Genomic DNA, 20,141 nt, shown 5'->3' on the forward strand with positions numbered 1-20,141 from the left:
CACCGTTGACGTGCGCTCAATATCGCACAATTGCACACCTTTGCTGCCAGCTCTTGCCCAACGCTGGCGGATCCAGACATTCCTGGGGGGAGCGCTAAAAATAACCACCTAGCTTACCTTTGCACACAGTCATTTTTCCCGCCTCAAAGTGCCGATGGTAGGATGCCCGCTCCCCGAAAGTGTCAGCATCCATCGCACCTTTTCCTCCGCCGCGTTCTCCAAACCGAAATGGTGTGCACTGGGCAGGGGTATAACTCTCCCCCTGGCCATATTTTCCAAACATGTGTTTACGCTTAGCATTCCTCCGAACCTGCTTGGGTGTGAAGAAGTTGGCTTCATAAATTATGATTTCACCGATTAACCTCAAATACTAGCTTTAGCAGGCAAGCATCCCAACGGATCATTCACTCGAATTCCGCCATATTTCCTAACCTTGTTCGTCCACCTCGGATGCTTACCAAAACGGACAGGTGTATACTTCTCACAGATCAGATCGAATCAATCTGGTTTACAGATGATTTTTAAATATTGAACATTTTTAATTTCTCCCCGACGTAGAACGTCGCAAGCATCTGCAGCAGGTGCTCGGCGCCGAGGGTCTCCAAGTTTACCAGCAAGATGTACACCAGGCACAGAAACAGTTCGGCTCCGTGGGAACAACAACCACTACCGCCCATCAGCAACAGCTGACCGATCGTGCATATGACAGCAGCACGAGTGCCAGCGAAGTGGACACCGAATTCGTACCGCAGGGCGACGAAAGTCTACCCTGGCGACGGTCGCGAAGTCTGTCCCGGGGGCCAACGCCAACCGTGGCACCATGGAGACGCGCCTCGCAGGATCGCCGAACGTCCCGGGATCGCTCGCTGTCGATCGACAAGCGGGAAGAGGTGAAACCGTGGACGGCCGAGGTGATCAAGCTGAAGAAAACGGCCAAGGAACGCAAAACGGTCGAAAGGGAGAAGCTGGAAACGGTGCAGCTGAAACCGACCCAGATTCAGAAGGCGCAGGTTAAGCGCGAAGAGCTGGCGAAGGTCGAGCTGAAGGCGGTGAAACGCGAGCAACAGGAAATTACCGAGCAGCACATGGAGGAGATGGTCGAAGCGATCATCAGCGAGCAGCGATCGGAGGATCGGGTGGACTCGGGCCTCCAGAAGCTGCGCCATGATGAGGATACGTCCATACTGGCGATAACGCAGCAGGTGGACGAGCTGATACGTAAGGACATAGAAGAGAAGGCTGAGGGTGTTCCGTGGCGTCGAGGAGGCCCGAAGAAGGAACACGCACTCAGCAAAGAGCAATTCGTTGAAACAGACGAAAGCACCCGCCTCAGGGTAGATAGAGACGAAACTACAGAAGAGCAAGAGGAGAATAAACTTGTACTGAACCAAGAGGCTGGAGTGGCTTGGCGAAGGGGAAAACGACCCGAGCCGAAGCCAGAACCCTTCAGCCAGGTGGAAGATACCACCACCCTAAGCGTCGATCGTTTGGAAGAGCATACAGAGCAACAGAAGGAAACGAAACCCATCGAACAGCCAGTGGCGTGGCGAAGAGGACCGAAGGAAAAGCAACCAACTACCATCGAACAGGCACCGGAAGAGCCGGCTGCTGCCGCAACGGAAGAGCAACCGCAGGAGCCTCAGCTTCCACCATGGATGCGTGGTCGCAAGCCGGGACCGAAGCGAGACCTCCCCAAACCGGCCGAGCCGGAAAAGGTCGAGCAGGTGCTGCTGAAGCCTACCCCGAGGCTTAAAAAGGAGCTACCCAAAGAGACGGTCGAGGAAGTTTCTCTCAAACCGGTCCCGAAAAAGCCCACCACGGAAGAGGTGACTCCTGCAGTTTCCGAAGAAGCCGAGGAAGCTACGGTTAAGTTGGTGAAAAAGAAGAAACCAAAGCCAGCACAACCGGAACTGGAAGTGTACGAAAAAACAGAATTCACTCCCACCGAAGTACCGGTGGCCGAGAAGCTTGAGTTGCCAGAGAAAATTATTGAAGAGAAACCACAAAAACCTGCACAAGAACCCGAGACAGCTAGCTGGCGTCGTCAGCAGAAACCACGGCCGGAAGAAGAAGTTCTAGAGGAAAAGCAGTGGCCCACGGGCAAGCGACGTCCGTTACCAGAGGAACCAAAAGAGGAGGTTCTACTTAAGCCGATACCGAAGCCAACCAAAGAAGTTGAGCCCAAACCTGTCGAGGAACTGCATCTCCAACCGAAACCGATACCGGAAAATGCCGATAGTCGGCAAGAACCAGAAGTGGTCCCATTAGTTTTGGAGAAACCAACCGAACCGGTGGAAGATGATAGCCTTCCTCCATGGCGCCGTGGCAAGAAACCGGTACAAAAGAAAGAACTCCCTAAGCCGGCCGAAGTGGAAAGAGTGGAAAAGATTGAGCTAAAACCAACTCGACGTGAGAGGAAAGAGATTCCTAAGGAGTCACTGGAGGAGGTTGCACTGAAGCCCGTTCCGAAGCCTGTAAAAGAAGTCGAACTAGAACAAGAGCAGCAGGCGACTGTTACGATTGAACCGGTAGAACCGACACAAGAGGTAAAGAAGAAGAAAAAGAAGATAATTCCAAAAGTGACTCCAAAGCCTGAAGAGGAAGAACCGCGTGATGATATTGAAGTTCCGGAGCCGGAACCCGTTGAGTCTGTTCCTGAAGTCGTGCAAGAACCTATCCAAGAAGCTCCTGAACCAAAGGAACCGGAAGACGATGAATCTCATCTGCCACCGTGGCGTCGCGGTCGTAAGGGAGTGCCCAAACGCGAAATCCCCAAGGAAGAGCCTCAGGTCATGGAAACGGTTACGCTTAAACCCACACCCAAGAGGGCCAAGGAACTTCCGCAAGAATCCATTGAAGAAGTTTCGCTGAAACCGGTACCTCATAAGCCGGACGTTGTGGAACTCCCCGAAGCCCCAATCGAAATGGCAACGATAAAGGAAGTAGCCCCAAAGAAGGTGAAGAAACCGAAGCGAAAGGACGAACCGGAGGCTCTCGAGAAGCCAGTATATCCGGACATCCCGGAACCAGAACCGGTCGAGCTGGAGAAAGTGGAACCTATCCCGGTTGAAGTTACTAAAGAACCGGAAGTTACTCCGGAGCAACCTCCATGGCGCAGGACACCCAAACCCAAACCAGCCGAAGTTGAGCCCGAGGAAAAGAAGTGGCCGACCGGAAAGAGACGCCCATTGCCGGAAGAGCCGAAGGAAGAAGTTGTGTTGAAACCGATTCCTAAGCCCGTCAAGGAAGTGGAACCCGAGCCGGAGAAACAGGTGGCAATCAAACCGAAGAAACCATTGCCAGAACCAGCGGAACCGATTGAGCTTCCACAAATTGAACCTGTCAAATACGTACCAGAGCCAGAAAAGGAAGTTGTCGAACCTGCTCAGGAGCAGAAGGAACCGGAAGATGATGAATCTCATCTGCCACCGTGGCGTCGTGGTCGTAAGGGAGTTCCCAAACGCGAAACTCCCAAGGAAGAGCCTCAGGTCATGGAAACGGTCACACTGAAACCTACTCCCAAGAGGGCCAAGGAACTTCCGCAAGAGTCTCTTGAAGAGGTATCGCTGAAACCGGTGCCTCAAGTACCGGAAGTCGAGGAACTTCCAGAGGCTTCAGTCGAAATGGCAACGATAAAGGAAGTAGCTCCAAAGAAGGTGAAGAAACCGAAGCGTAAGGACGAACCGGAGGCTCTAGAGAAGCCAGTATATCCGGACATCCCGGAACCAGAACCGGTCGAGCTGGAGAAAGTGGAACCTGTCCCCGTTGAAGTTACTAAAGAACCGGAAGTTACTCCGGAGCAACCTCCATGGCGCAGGACACCCAAACCCAAACCAGCCGAAGTTGAGCCCGAGGAAAAGAAGTGGCCGACCGGAAAGAGACGCCCATTGCCGGAAGAGCCGAAGGAAGAAGTTGTGTTGAAACCGATTCCTAAACCCGTCAAGGAAGTAGAACCCGAGCCGGAGAAACAGGTGACAATCAAACCAAAACCACAAGAGCCATTGCCTGCGCCGGAAAAACCAGAACCAACACCGTGGCGTCGCGGAAAGAAGGAAAAATCCCCGGTCGAGGAAGAGAAACCGAAGGAGTGGCTCACGGGAAAACGAAGACCCCTGGATGAAGTTCCGAAGGAAGAAGTTACATTAAAACCGATTCCCAAGCCAACGGTAGAGGAAGTGCCAAAGCCAGCGGAAGAACCAGTTCTAATCCGTCCGACTCCAAAACCGGAGGAACCGGAGGAACCGAAGGCTACACCGTGGCGCCGAGGAAAGAAGGAACTTCCGAAAGAAGAGCCACCGAAGGAGGAAGTCACGCTGAAGCCAATTCCGAAGGCTACCGCCCCACTGGAAACGGTAACGGAGGAGATCATCCTTAAGCCGGTCCCGGCACAGGAAGCAATCGAAGAGATCATCCCAGCGCCACATACTCTTCAACCCGTCCGAGACGTCACCGTGGAACAGGTTGTGACGAAGAAAACGAAGCGCGTGAAAAAGCTGGTACTGAAACCAGCTTTCCCTGTGCCAGAGTACGAGGAGGTTGAGGAGTCGGTCACGTTCGAAGAACCCGAAGAGCCGGCCCAAGTGGCCGAAACGATCGTCGACATTGTGCCGGAGGAAGTGTTGGATCTGATTCCGGAGCAAGCGCCCCGAGAGGTGGCGAAGAAACGGAAGTCACGTAATAAGAAGCATGTCGTATTCAAGGAAGAACTCAGCACTTTTGCGATGGAACCGGAGGAGGAAGACGAAGAGGAAAACGAGGAAGAGCAACAACAGCTGGTTCAGGAGATTTCACGCTCCAGTATTACTCTGGCACGTCCAGTTCCGGAGAGCAAACCGGAATCCGTCGTTCCTGCTCCGGTGGAGGAGGAAGAACTCCAGACGGCCGAGTTCCACAAGGAAATGGAAGTGCGCGTGCAGTCTAACATCGTCAAGAAGGAAAAGCAAAGGCGAGTGTTCATCCACGACGACAGCCAACCACTCCCGGAGCTGGAGATAATCACGCAGAAGCGCGTCCAAGAGGTCACGGACAAGGTGGCCGAGGAGGACGTCCGCGAGGAGCGTAAGCTGCGCGAAACGACGCAACAGCGCATCGCCGAGACAAAGATCCAAGAACGTTCCCTCACGATCGTGAAGCCGAACGTGAAACCGCCGAACATTGTCGAGAAGCTACAGCCACAGATCTGTGAGCCTCAGAAGCCGGTGCAGCTGCGTTGTCGTATCGAGGGCGTACCGTTCCCTGAAGTGCGCTGGCTCTTCAACGATACGGTCCTGTTCGCAAACCCTGAGTATGTGATGAACGTGGTGGAGGACGTGGCTACGCTGGAGATTGCCACCGTCCAACCGTACCACGTGGGCATCTACACGTGCGAGGCGAAGAATGTGGCGGGAGTAGCCATCAGCAGGGCCAACATCGTCGTCCAGGAGAAGGAAGAGACCGGTGAGGCTCCACGGTTTGTAGTTCCGCTGAAGATCGAACTGAATGAGGCGAAAACGGTGGCTACGATCACCTGCCAGGTGGCCGGCATTCCCACACCCAAGGTCCGCTGGATGCGTGACGAGGTAGAGATCATCGAGGAGGAGGAAGAGGAGATCGAAACCTACTACGAACAGCGTACGGGACACGTGCGCTTGACGGTGAAGCGTCCGCAACAGAACGTTCCCGTTGTCTACACAGTGCTGGCGGAGAACAAGTTCGGCAAGGCGGTCGGTAAAGCGAATGTATTCATCCAGTCCGTGGTGCTGGAACGCGTGAAACCGTCCGCAGTGGCGCCACAGATTGTACAGCCTCTGGAAGCGCAGGTGGTCCGTACGGGAAGCACGCTGGTGTTCGAGTGTCGATACACGGGTGCTCCCCGACCGACCGTTAAGTGGTTGCGCAACAATAAGGAAATTGTCGAGGAGGAAGAGATCACGATCGTCACCGAGGAGTACTATAGTCGGTTGGAGATTCGTCGCGTCACCCGCCAGCGTGGAGGCAAGTACGAGATCACCGTCACCAACGAGGCAGGACAGGCCAAGTCGTCCGCCTCCGTTGCCATCTCGGACGCTACCGATACAGACGAGGCTAAGGCGCCACGCTTCGTGGAACCGCTGGTGCCCAAGCTGATTGCCGAGGCGGAAGTCTGCATCCTGGAGGCGTCGGTCGATAGCTACCCGACGTCGACGTTCCAGTGGTTCAAGGAGGGCACGGCGATCCGCTCCTCCAACGAGCAGCGCATCGTCACGACCGACAACCGATCGATTCTGATCATCGAGTCGTTCAAGCGCCAGGACACGGGCGCGTACACGTGCCGTGCGGAGAATGTGGCGGGTTCTGTAACGTCCACTGCGACCGTCCAGACGCTGGACACCATCGAAACCGAGGAGGTTACCGAATACATATCACCGCGGTTTTTGGAGACAATCAAACCGACGCGTGTTATGGATGGCGAGCGCCTGACGCTCGAGTGTCGCGTCGTGGCGATGCCGCTGCCCAAAGTCCACTGGTACCACAACGCGCAGCTGATCCAGGAAACGAAGGACAAGCAGGTGCACCAGGACTCCACCGGTCGCTGCGTGCTCACCATCAGCGAGGTGTTCCCCGAGGACAAGGGTGAGTATACGTGCGTGGCGGAAAATCGCATCGGCGAGGCCATCTGCCGGGCGACGATCAGCGTCGAGCCGTTCGAGTACGTGCCCGATTCGGAGCAGTTCCGCAGCTCAGAGGAAGATTTGTTGACAGATAAGGTAAGGCTCTCGAATGCAAAGCATTCTACACGCTGTTTTCTGCAACTCAGCCTGAATGCGTTGGTTATCATCGTTACAGTCTATTTCAACACTGGAAGAGTACGCGGAACCGATCGAATATGCACCGCAGATCGTGAAGCAGCTGCCAACGATCATCCACTCGCAGGAACGCGAGCTAACCAAGCTGGAGGTGAAGGTCCACGCGCACCCGAAGCCCCAGATTCGTTGGCTGAAGGCCGGTGAAGAGATCATACCTTCGGAGGAGTTCCAGATCGAGAACTTCGCCGACGGCACCTCGATCCTGATCATCAACGACATCTATCCGGACGACTCGGGCGAGATTACGTTCGAGGCGCATAATGCCCTCGGCGTTGCCATGACAACGACCGAGCTGGTTGTAGAAGGTACCCTTGTGAAACAACGCCGCAATGTGATCGTCTTCTTTGATCCAAATAATTGCTATTGCAACTGCTGTAACTTTGCCTTTACTAATTCGTTATTCTTTGTCTACTGTAGTAATGTTTTCTTTTTTCAACCATGTAGATATTCCTAGCTGGGGTTTTTTCTTCTCTTAAAAATCTCTCTTTTGGTTTATGGGAAATTTTCTTTTTCTCTTTCCTTTGCAGCTTTTGAAAACACAGTATGCCTTTAATTCTTTCTCTTCTCTTTCTATTCTATTAAACTATTGCTCTTTTCCTTCCTCTTATCCTTTTTACCCTCCGATAGAACCTTCCTGTAAATAACCAAATAAAACACTCATCCAGTACTATCACCCTTCAAGCCTACCGAAACTACAAACAATCTTTACTGTCTACTATCTTTTCTTAAACGAAAAGCGAAAAAAACTCACTCAAAACGCACTCACCCCAGATAAAAAGCTACATCAAATGAAACAAATACTTCACCGGAGTACGACACCTCAAACAAATGTTATACTTCGTTACTTTCAGCAATTTGCCGAGCGAATGTGCGACAGTTTAGTTATGAGACGTCTAATACGAATGTTTTCCGTTTTCGCAGAAATCGTTGGAACCAAAGCGTATCGCAAACCGGAATGGGTGCAGCACATGGAGGAGATGAAGCAAGCACTGCAAGGTAACACATCCCATACGCGGTCGTAAGACCGTACAGCGAGACCACCTCTTGTCGGTTGTTTTCCTGCGGAATCACATTTCACATAAATTCTTCCGTTATGATCACGATCATTCATTTGCAATTTCAAATTCACCATCACTCGTCGTTCACCGTCAACTCGATACCAACACTCCAAAAATGAAATCTACATGTTGAAGCCACCATCAAACTATTACTTTATGCTTCAACTATGCTTCATGTAGACTGCGTGCGGATTGTTTTTCTTCGTGTTTTAGTGCTCGCGGCAAATCTTTCATGAAAATCTCTAGACACTTATAGATTAGCTTTGCCCTTACTATTTTTCGTTTGACGTTTTCGTAGAGTGATTTCATTTGTTGATTGTTTGTCAAAGCTCACGCATAATCAAGACTGAACTAACGCATTGCTGGCACATTCTTTTCACACAGAAAGTAGCACCGAAGAGTTGGACGAGTTTCTGCAGCTCGAAGCATACTGTCGCGATAGTCCGCCGACAAGATGATGCATGTCGCTTCGAGCCTATCCTGTGATTGCACCTCTGTTTGCACAACTTTTTTCTTATCTAATTTGTTTTGTTATGTGATTGTAAAAAGTAGATAGTTTTATATCTTTTACTGTGTAATGTTGAATGATTTCATTACTAGTCCTTGTTACCGTGTGTATGTGTGTATATGTATATTGTTTTAATGTCAATCACTACAACACGCTCTACCCACACCCACCGAACTCCACCATGTACGTACACTCTTCATAAAGGCATACACAAATAGGTGAGTATTGCAAAAAGTTCACTTATTGCAAGCACGATCGTAGTAGCCATCATAACCATCCGTCGGAACCTAAGATTTAAGTAGCGCATGCGTTACGCTCTGTAGTACGCTTTTTAACGATAATCAAACATTCCTCAATTTTTTTGCAACTTGGAAAAAACCGCACTCCCAACGCCGCATTGCAGCCTCCTACTCTATCCCATCGTACTCCGTTGAGATTAAAGATTCGCGGGCCATGCTTGGCGAGAAGGGTTACTTCGAGTGTCACTACGCGGGCAATCCCAAGCCAGGTAGGAAACCGATTCTTCGCTGTTTGATTCCGTCACCAACAACACCGTCACCAACAACACCGTCACCAACAACACCGTCACCAGAGCCACCGCAACAGAAAACAGGTCCTTCCGCAAGACAGGACCACTTTCGACCGCAGTCATCCGCTCACAGTCAAGATTCAGTACAAGAAGACGACCAAGAACACTCACGAAACCGTGGTGCCAGAACAGGTTACTCAACTCAAAAAGAAACGATATACATTTCACATGGATACAGCATTCAACTGGACATCTACAACAGAATACGAAACCGAGCAACAATGGTGCCGGAACACTGTCACAGATCATCGGAACAGCTCACGAGCTCCACAACCACCACCACCACGTTCAAACATCAAACACATCTTCCTCGTAAACACCGAAACTATTCCCCTCAATCCTTTCACACGCTACATGGCGAAACACGGACGGCATCAAACATGGCGGCACTAGCGTAATGCCAGAGTACTTAACTGATTTCCATTTGTAGATATACTGTGGTACCGTAATGGCAAGATTGTCATCCAGAACGAACGCACCAAGATACGCACGAGCGAAAACATGTCGACGCTGACAATCTACCCGGTGGAGGTGGCCGACTTTGGGTTCTACAAGTGCAAAGCCATGAACGAGGCGGGCACGTGCGAGTCGATCGCGAAACTGATCGAGAGCACTTCGCCAACGTTGAACGATGACGAGAAGGCCGAGCTGGAGGCGGCGCGTAGCACCAAACGTAGCAGCCGGGCCGGACTCAAGAACGGCAAGGCGATCGAGAAGATCGAGCTGGTGGTCGAGGAGAGCGAAGAGACGCGCCGCGAAAAGGCCGAAAAGCGGAAGAAGCGAGAGGAGAAGCGCAAGGAGAAAGAATCACTGCTGATCGAAGAGATCGTGAAGCAGGAGCTGGAAACGTCCCTGCAGGAGAAGATTAAGTTCAGCTCGGAGTCCTCGACGACGCTAACCACCAGCACCACGTCCGAGTTGACGCAGGACGTGAAGCTAACCAAGGATCGGGCCACGGTCAAGTTCAAGGAGCACGTGGAAACGCTCGTCGAGGAGATCGTGACTACCGAAACGGTGCAGGAGATCGAGCGCATGGTTGTCCACCAGAAGCTGGACGTGTCCGACGTGGAGAGCGTTAAGAACTCGATCGAAGTGAAAGAGATCCTGACCAACCTGAAGGCGAAGGAGTTCGGCCCGGGTGAGGCGCCATTGCGCGACCTCGCCACGATCGCGTTCATGGTGAAGCACGGTGTCACGGTCAGTGAGATCACCAGCTTCTACCAGGCGAACCATTTCCCGGCCTTGCAGAAGCCAGAGTCACAGTCCGCCATGGTATTGCTGCTGGAGCGCGAGGGCTACGCCAACATCGTCACGGAGATCCTGACCGAGACGGATATGGATGAGACGCAGCTGGCGGCGACGGCCGGTTTCCGCGCCTTCATGCGCATGATCGAGGTGAACCATGCCAGTATCGAGGAGATCATTGCGCACTTCTCACCGGATGACTTCGTCGTGCAGGAGTGGAAGACGGAAACGGCCTACGAGGTGCGATAAGTTCCTGAATTGCTTTCCCAACTAACGTCCTCTCCTAAATGCATCTACTAACACCTATTCCACGATTCCTGAGATCTCTGATCTCCCGTTTTATCCCCGCCCCATAACCTTTCAACTCCGAAATTGCTGATCGAACGATCGTTGCTTAAACTGCTTCCTCTTCAATTCTAGAAACACGAAGAAACGCACCTAATATCATCGTCTGAAGTACGCACAACCGGTAAATGTCGATAAGCCAAGTCTTCTATCTCGGTTCCAGCAACGGACGCGACGTTTGCTAATAACTCTGCTCTTTTACCTGCTTTTCTATTTCTATCGCTGCGGTCTCTCGTTGGCCTTACCGCAACCTCTCTTCCCCTTCCCGTTACGCGCAACTGCCAACTGCATGCCTATATGAACGACGGCCAATCTGCCCGATCCCGATGTGCTCCCACACCGAACAGAGACGACCGTGCGGACGATGAAGGAACTGGACGTCAAAGGTTTGCAATCATAAATATCCAACCCGTGCACGTGCTCGCTACCCTTCTCTCCCTTCAACCCAACCAAATCCGTGTGTGCGTGTGTCGCCAAACCGCCTGCCGTCCTACCTGCTTGCTTGCTGAAGTGTTTGGCTCGCTCATGCCTCAAATCTATCGATCTTGTCTTCTACAAACCTTGCTCCTTTTGCTTCTATCTATCTGCTCGCCTAGTTATCCTTTAGTAGTGAAACTATCTCTCTCTCTCTTTACCTTTTTATAATGTGTTTCCCGTAAACATGATCAGTTTTTGCACATACTTAAGATACATTTTTATATAGACTTTTATCTAGCAGAAGTGTTATTTGCAGCGATGCGTGATTTGCTTAAAAATTCTGTATAACAGCCTCATACGCACGATCGACTACAGTGCGTTACAGAATCGTTGGAACAGAGATGCACATTTCTGGTTCCGACGTGCGCCCATGTAATAAAGTTCAGTGTACAATTCAGCATTCGCAACTATGACTGGTGTTAAGCAACCACCTTATTTTCTTTAGCTTTTTCGTGGTCGATGCTTATCCTTTAATATTAAATCGTTCTTCTTGTAGCTTCTATAGTTTGAAAGTGTGTCGCTTCGAAGTTGAGTTTTGGTGCGCTTTACTTGTTGGGTTTTCGCAAATAAACGTAGATATAGTTCCAGTTGCACTATGGTAAGTAATCTTGATTAAGGTACAACTAATGATTTAAACATTTTCTTTTGAAATGAACTTATTTTCTACGACACTTAAAAAAACGTTAATTGCGGTCTCTCTGCATCATCTGTCCTACTGTTTCGGAATGCACTCACTGTTAGACAACTGTCTCGGCCAAAGTAGATTATAGTTTGACTCGAATGTTTGGGAATGTTTGTTCCGTCCTATCGTGTTGATCTCTCACTCTCTGTTTAAACTCTGTTTTATCTTTCGCCTGTTGCATTTTGATAAAAATGTTAGTTCTTTGGTGAATAGAACTGTCTCAAAATTGTCTGCCGCCTGTTGCCGTACTTTGTACTAGAGTACATTCTTCTGTTTCTAGGATTGCTGGGATTGGAATGGCTGCCAGTACTCTCTGCCTTAGTCGAATGACTTAGTTCCTATGCTACTCTACTATCCTCTTCACTTTATCCTCTTCAACTATTGGATCGATTGTTGTGCCGATGTACTACACTGCTCGAAATTAGTTTTCTCTTCGTTTCAACACTTTCTACGCTACCTTTTACTCTCCTTTTACACTCCTTTCTTTTCTTCTGGCTGTTTATTCTTCCCTTCCTCTTTGGTCTGGTTTATGATTTCTTTACTTCCGGTAGGCTTCAATAATGCACACACACACACAAGATGTTTTCGGCACACATAAACACATGACACTTGCACTACACTCCATTTCTTCCTGTTTCGGAACCTGTATCGAAATCTGGGACACACTTCAAAAACATACTCGGGGGCTTTTGGTTTTTGGAAAGTCAACTCTCTTTTCTTTCTATCTCATGTCTTACACGGTGCGGCTGGTCTGCTCCACACGAAATCTCACCATGTTCAAACTTCGCATGATTCCACAGAAACACCAGATCTCAGAGAAGATGACCGCACCACCATCGACAGCACCATCAACACCACCATGAACACTACAACAGTCATGAAGAAAAAACACAAGAAGCTACGATCCGAAAGAAAGCAGCAGCGTCACGCGGACGAAGAGACAGAGATCGTCGATAGTGAGGAATCGATCGAAGAGCGTCGACGCGAGTCGGTGCAGCAGCGCCGCCGGCAGCCACTGTCCCTCCTGCGTCCCCTGCTGCCCAGCGAGGAGCAGGTGCAGGAGGAGTTGGCCCCTGATTTTGTTACCTCCCCGTTGCGCGAAACTCACAGCTTGCCGCTGGAGGTCGCCTCGGTGTCGAGTGAGCCGACCGTTTTGAACCTGGTCTCCAATCTGCTGGAGCCGGCGAACACGACCGGCACTAGTGCCACGGTGAACGTCGTGCCGGAGAAGGCTCTGGTTACGGAGGAGGTGTTTTCGTCCGAGCGCGAGTCCGATACGCTGCTCCTGGACAGTGCCCGACTGGCCACCAGTCCCCAGTACAAGCTTTTTGGTCTGAACGAACCGGTTGAAGTGTCCGAGGTAAGTGCGCAGGAAAGTTCATTCGAGCAAGGTCCTTCGAAGGTGCCACAGGTGGCTCTGGCCACCCGGGACTACGTCCCTGTGCAGCCGCTTGTCGTAAGCGAATCCGACATCCACGATAGTGCCGCTTTGCTGGAGCAACCCGCCTCCGAGGCGGTGAGCAATGCCACCGTTCAGCTCCTAACGCACGACGCTACGATCGTACAAGAAACCGTGTCGACTCAGGCGGAACGGGATCTGCCGGACCTGCAACGTCCTACCGCGAGTCACGCACATCCGAACGTTCTCTCCCGCGAGTCGCTTCAGGTGACTGAGGTGAGTCGCATTGAAAAAGAGGACGCATTCGATGGGCGCCTGAAGTTACCGCTGGTACAACCAAACTACCAGATATTGCCGTCCGAATCGATCCAGATGGAGGAAACGATCACGCAGGACGCCCCGAGTCGCTACTACCCGGAGCTCGTCGTTCCAACCGAAAGCGCCCGCGCTCGGTTTATCGAGCAGAAGTCCTACGTCACCGAGGTGATGAACGCCCCGGAACGGGAGAACACCTACGTACCGGGACGACTTCCGCCGCAGCAATGGGCTGACGTGCAGTGCGACCTGAAGGAACCCCTCTCAGTGACGGCGCAGCAAATCCAGGAGAACGAGACAGAGTTTGCCACCGGACCACAGGTAACCTCGTACCAGGCGACGGGCACGGTCACAATGATCGAGAACCAACTGGTAACACAGCTGGTCAACGAAAGTACGAACGCGGAAAGCTTCCAAGCGGAACCGCTCGAAACGAAGACCGCCTCCGTTGAGTTCCTGGAACGATCCAGTGTGTCCGTGTCGAACGTGGTCAGCAACGAGACCGAGGCGAAGCTGGAACCCTTCGAAGTGCTCGGTACGGCCATGGCCCTCAGCACCCTAACCTCACTCAAACCGGTCAGCGAATCGACGGAGGCCTTCGTGCATGAGAAGGAAACGCTCCACCAGGGAGCGCCGCAGCCCAACCTAGCCTTTGCGGCAACGCTGCTGGAACCGATCGAGAATCTAGCCATCACGGAGATCGAGACGGCCGATACGGCCGGCAGGTTTTCACCGGAGGCGGAAGATCGCACCGAGCAGGCCACAGCCAGCTTCGTGCCGGTTCAATCGCACTCCGTCGGGACGGTGGAAACGCACGAGAAGGAGTCGGAGCTGGCCGCGAAAACTCCCGCCCAGCCTGTGTTTGCCGAGAGGCAGCTCAATCTTCAACACCAGCTGGAAGTGGTGGAAGCTGAGGCAAACGAGCGAGAGTCCACCTTCCTGCCGATCACTGCACCGGCCGACCAATTCCTCAAACCAACACCGACGGACAGTCTCAAGTCGGTGACGGTGCAGGAAACGATTGCGGGTGTGTCCGAGGGTGAGTTGGAGAAATTCTCACCCACATCACAACTCGCGCGATTCGTGCGCATGGATGAACACGAAGAGAAGACCGTCTCGGAGCTGACCGTCTACGAATCGCTCCGGGCGCACGAAGAACCGGTGAGACCCGAGGAGAAGACCGCCGAACGCCATCTACCTGAGCTGGCTAGCGAGCTTATGGTGACGGAAGTAATCAGTGGCCAAACGGCGGGTGAAGTGACTCATCCGCAGGAGCTGGCGAAGGATCACGTCCTCCAGCCGACTCCAACTCACTCGCTCAGGATCGTGCAGGTGGAAGAGACGGTGGCAAACGAAGGACTGGAGCAGTTCGATCGGCAAACTCTCGTAACCTCCCAGGCTAACGTAGGCGGTAGTGCGCACGAGGAAACGGTCATCTCGGAAACGATGGTGCTAGAGGGCGCCACCGTGTACTGCGCTCCGGAAGCTCCGGCACCCAAATCCGCCCTCCCGAACGTTGACCGGCTGGTCGAAGGATTGACCGTGACGGAGGTTGTCTCGGAGCAACGTGAACAAGCGGATACAACCGATCAACCGACGGTCAAGGATCGTACAGCAAAGGCAGTGCCGACGGAAGCGCTCAAATCGGTGCTCATCGAGGAGGTGCAGCTGTCAAGCATGGCAGAAACCATGTCAACGCCAGAGACCGTACGAAGCGAGGCGCACGTAAGGCTGAGCGATACGCGAGAACAAACTACCGTCCAAGAATCGGTCGTACTCGAGGACGTCCAGAAGCTGGCCGAGGCGGACCAGCCCGAACGAAAGCGAGCCGAAACGACACTAACCGAGCCCCGCACCGAACTAACGATCACTGAGGTCGTGACGGAAGATCGCGAGCGTGAAGGCTTCGACGTGGCCGCTATTGCGCGAGACTACACGGCACACCCGGTACCAACGGAGTCACTCAAGTCGGTGCAGGTAGAAACGGTGGAACTGGTCGATTCCGTCGCCGCCATCGGCACACCGAGTGTCGCCCAGTCGTCCGCCACCGTGCAAAGGGATCAGCTCGAAGAGAAGATCATCAGCGAGCAGGTGGTTTACGAAGGCGTGGACCATTACGAGCGAGAGAGTGTCTCCATGCGGCAGGCAGAACCTCTGCTGGAGCCAAGAAGTGAGCTCACGATTGTGGAAGTGGTCACCGAACAGAAGGAAGACGAGCGGGTCGAGCCGGAGCCGGTGAAAGATGCGCGCGCCCAGACGATTCCCTCGCATATGCTCAAGACGATTCTGGTGGAACAGGTTCTTGCGTCGGATTCTCTCGAGCGAATGGAACAACCGCTGCAGCCAGAAACCCTCGCCCACGTGCAGAGTGACCAGCGCGAACAGACCACGGTGTCGGAAACCATCGCCTATGAGGGAACCGACCGACTGCAGGACGCGGTGAGGCCAAGCGAAAAAACCGCCGATCTCACCATCATTCCCAACACCGAACTTCAAGTCGCCGAAACGGTTGTGGAGCAGCGGGAAAAGGAGGGCTTCAGCCTAGCAGATCTCGCCCAGGATCAGGTGGCGCGGCAGGTTCAAAGTCACGCCCTGAAGTCGATCCAGGTGCTGGAAACGCTCACCAACGAGATCACAACGCAGCTAAGTCATGAGGGGCCCAATGCAACGAAAGCTTCGACACAAAGTGACGCGCTCGAGCAAACGACTGTATCGGAAACGTTTGCCTTTGAAGACACGCCCGCCATGGAGGCCCCCACCAAACCGGCCACGAAGTTGGCGGAATCCGTATACGAGCCACAGGTCGGCGTGATCGTAACGGAAGTCAACCCGGCACAAAAAGAGCGCGAAGGTTTCAGTGCGGCCGAACTGGCGCAAGATCACACTGCGATACCCGTAGCCGGACACGCGCTGAAGACGGTCCTGGTGGAAGAGGTTACGGTCTCCGATACGCTCGATAAACTACAGTCCCCGCAGCAGCTGACCAGCTCTGCCACGGTGCTGAGCGAACAGTTTGAGCAAACAACCGTGCAGGAGACGACGGTGTTCGAGCGCTCCGAGCAGCTACCGGTGGACGAGCTACCGGCAACAAAGTCCGCCGACCGGTCGTTCCTTCCGAACGCAGAGCTTATCGTCACGGAAGTGGTCAGTGAGCAGAAGGAACGGGAAGGCTACGACGTGGCCGAGCTGGCCCGTGACCATACCGCCAAGCGGACGGTCACTACGCACGAGCTGAAGTCGGTCACGGTCGAAGAAACGCAGACCGGTGAAAGTGCAACCCGGCTTGAGGAGGAACGGTTGGCGGAGACGACCTCCGCTGCGTTTAAAGAAGATCGCCTCAGTGAAACCATCGTTCAAGAGCCCGTCGTTATGGAAAGCATCGATACCTACTCGATGGAGTTTACGCCGAAGGAAAAACAAGCCCTACCAAATGTCACTCCGATGACGGAGCTGGTCGTGATGGAGGTTGTGTCGGAGCAGAAGGAGAGCGAAGGCTACTCGGTGCAGGACATCGCACAGCAGCACGTGGTGAAGCTGCTCCCATCGCACACACTGAAGTCGGTGACCGTCGAAGAGGTGCAACCGTCCGATGGCGTTGGAGAGGTGGACGAGACGCGTACCACCCAGCATACCGCCAGCGTAAGCGAAGGTCAGCTGGAGTCGCAAACCGTATCCGAACAGCTCGTCCTCGAAGGACTCGATGTGTTGGCCGAACAGCAACAGCCGGCTCCGAAATCGGCTACCTCGAACATCGAGGCCATCAGCGAGGTACAGGTGACGGAAGTCGTTTCCGAGCAGAGGGAGCAGGAAGGCTACGATGTACAGCAGATTTCTAGCAACTACGTCGCCAAAGAGGTCCCGTCCCATACGCTCCGATCCGCGCTTGTCGAAGAAACGCTCCCGGTCGATGGCCTACAGCAGCTGGACAGCGTTCCACTAGGTTCGCACGCCAAACCACTGACCGACGAGATCGAAGAACGGATCATTGCGGAAACGGTGGTGCTGGAAAATGTCGACACCCTGGAGTTGCACTCCCGGCCGGAGGAGAAACGAGCCGAGAAGGTGCTACAGAGTCAAATCGGGCTGGAGGTGACGGAGGTGAATGCCGAGCAGAAGGAACGCGATGGTTACAACGTGGCCGATCTGATGGTTCAGCAGGCCGCCAAAACGATCCCCACCGAACCGCTCAAATCGATTACGGTCGAGGAAGTGGTGCTATCCAGCGGTACGGAAGACATTGGAGCGAAGGACGTGACCGCCACATCTTCGGCCACGGTTCGCAGCGATGAGCGTCAAGAGACGACCGTATCGGAGCAAGTTGTCTATGAAGGAGTCGATCGCTTTGATGAGCTGAGCGCTCCCGAGCAGAAAACAGCCTCCAGATCCATGCAGCCCAGTCAAGAGCTGATCGTTACCGAAGTGGTGTCTGAGCAGAAGGAATACGATGGTTTCGATGTACAGGCGATCGCCAGCGCCAACACCGCTCACGTTGTTCCGGCGCAACTTCTTAAATCCCTCGCCGTAGAACAGGTGGAAACGGTGGAAGGTCACGGAGAAATGAAGGACGGGTTGTCTATGCCAAGCGAGGGTCGCGCATCCGTGAACGAAACCGAGCTAGAGCAGAAGACTATACAGGAAACATTGGTTTACGAAAATGTTGCCGAAAAGCCGTCTGAACAAGCGCCGGAACAGAGGCTGGCCGATTTCTGCGTACAGCCGATCCAAGAACTCGTCATCACCGAGGTGATTGCCGAGCAGAAGGAGCGCGATGGATTCGATGTGCAGGAGATAGCTAAGAACTATACGATCCGTGCGACGACGGCAGGCCTACACAAATCCGTTGAAGTTCGCGAGGTGCAAACAACGGACAATCTGACCGAACTTGAAATAACAACCAGCACCGCAAAGGCAACAACCAGCACCGATAGGCTCGAGGAAACTATAGGCTCGGAGACCACGGTGCTGGAAGGTTTTACGAATTTGGTGGAAATCAGTCCGGACAGAAAAACAGCTACACCCGCCGTACTCCCCAAGGACGAGCTGACGATCACGGAAGTTGTGGCAGAGCAGCGTGAAAAGGATGGCTACGATGTGCGAGAGATGGCTAAAAATTTTACCGCGCAATCGCTGCCAGCCGGGGAAGCGATGAAATCGATCATTGTGGAAGAAGTTCTTGTGAGTCACGACACGCCACAGATGGCTCCTACTCAGAGTGTCACGCAGGAAGCATCGTTCACCACGGATCAATCCGAACAGACCACCGTTTCGGAAACCATCGTGTACGAAAATCTGGGTCAACAACAAGTACAAGCTACTCCCAAAACGTTACACGCGGCCCCAAGTGTGGACGTGGTGTCGGAGGTTACCATTACCGAAGTAATCGCTGAACAGAAAACACAGGAAGGTATCGAGCTGCCCGTGGTGGAGGGTCAGAAGGCAAAACTGCTGCCCAGTGATGCACTGAAATCCCTCACAGTGCAACAAGTTGATGCACTGCAAAGTGTAACAGATGTGCAGGAGGAACAGGTGCAGAAAACTAAAGCGTTTGTTAAAAGTGACACGATCGACGAAACGACAACGATGGAAACAACCGTGCTGGAGAACACCGCCGAATATAAACAGCAACTTGAGATGAATATGCAAGCGGCAAAGTCCTCTACGGATGAGGTTATCAGGCAATCACTCATGATAGAGCAAGTACTGACGTTGCAAAAGCCGGGATCATTCGCGTCAGACGCCTCGAAACCGTTGGAGGCCTCCGGATCCTTATCACCGGATCAATTGTTGCAAACCACGGTCCAGGAAGTCATGGTCTTGGAAGGCACGGAAAATCTATCCGCCGAGCTTACGATGGATAAAAAGTATCCTACACTCGACATGCAAGGCCTCGAACTCCCCGTCTACAATGAGGTCTCTGTGTCAGACACGATGGCCGAACTAGCACCGAAACAGGAACCGGCGGCAAGCGCAAAACAGAGTCTCAACGATATGCTCTCGGCAGCGGCTACCTCGGAGACATTGAGCCAGGATTCGTTCAACCAACTTAGCGATACCAATAAGGCCGCTGCTCAGCAAGCTCACCGTACTATGTCCAATTTGTTCGTATCGTCCACTACCGAAACAGTGCTGGGTGAGGGGTTAGATAGGTCCGATTTCAGTCTGCCATCCGTGGCTCATACTGCGTCCGTTAAATTTACCGACACGACAGTAGTTCCCCTTCAGTCCGAGCAACTGGCAGCTGACACGGCACAGCCATTCGAAGAGACAGTCGAGCCACGTAAGTTTGCCTCCACTGTGATGGAGGATGGTTTGAGGGCACCTGAATGTTTAGAGATAGCGAGTAACGAGTTGAACGACGTCACCATGGACTTGGTAACGTCGGAGAGACGGGCGTCGGTTACTTTAATAACTAACCAAACGGTCAATACTTCCGAAACGACTCTGAGCGAATATGTAGATCGGATTGAGCTTGCTCAAGAGCCAGAACAGCGGTTCGCAAGACTGACACAATCTGCTCTGCTTACGTATGAAGAGTCTCGTCCTGTGATAGAAAAGGGTAAGTACTGGGGTAACCACTTACACATCCTTCATTCAATGCCTACATTCTCATTAAAAAAAACCAATCCATACATTCCAAACATGCCTATTCTTTTGACACAGTATACTGTTTGTAAATAAGTGTAAATTACATCAGTTACA

The 20,141-nt window shown here is 52.7% G+C and overlaps 1 protein-coding gene across 1 annotated transcript in view; it reads left to right on the forward strand.

Annotated features, from left to right (window-relative positions):
• Positions 1–20,141, forward strand: part of LOC131265364 (titin) — a 150,083-nt gene that overhangs the window by 95,496 nt on the left and 34,446 nt on the right. The window contains exons 27-30 of the mRNA XM_058267623.1: positions 559–6,725; positions 6,805–7,129; positions 7,746–7,820; positions 12,529–19,998. Of these exons, the coding sequence (XP_058123606.1) occupies positions 559–6,725; positions 6,805–7,129; positions 7,746–7,820; positions 12,529–19,998 (14,037 nt within the window). The remainder of the gene's footprint in view (positions 1–558; positions 6,726–6,804; positions 7,130–7,745; positions 7,821–12,528; positions 19,999–20,141) is intronic.

This window comes from Anopheles coustani, chromosome 2 (assembly GCF_943734705.1).
Source record: "Anopheles coustani chromosome 2, idAnoCousDA_361_x.2, whole genome shotgun sequence".
NCBI classification, from domain to species: domain Eukaryota; kingdom Metazoa; phylum Arthropoda; class Insecta; order Diptera; family Culicidae; genus Anopheles; species Anopheles coustani.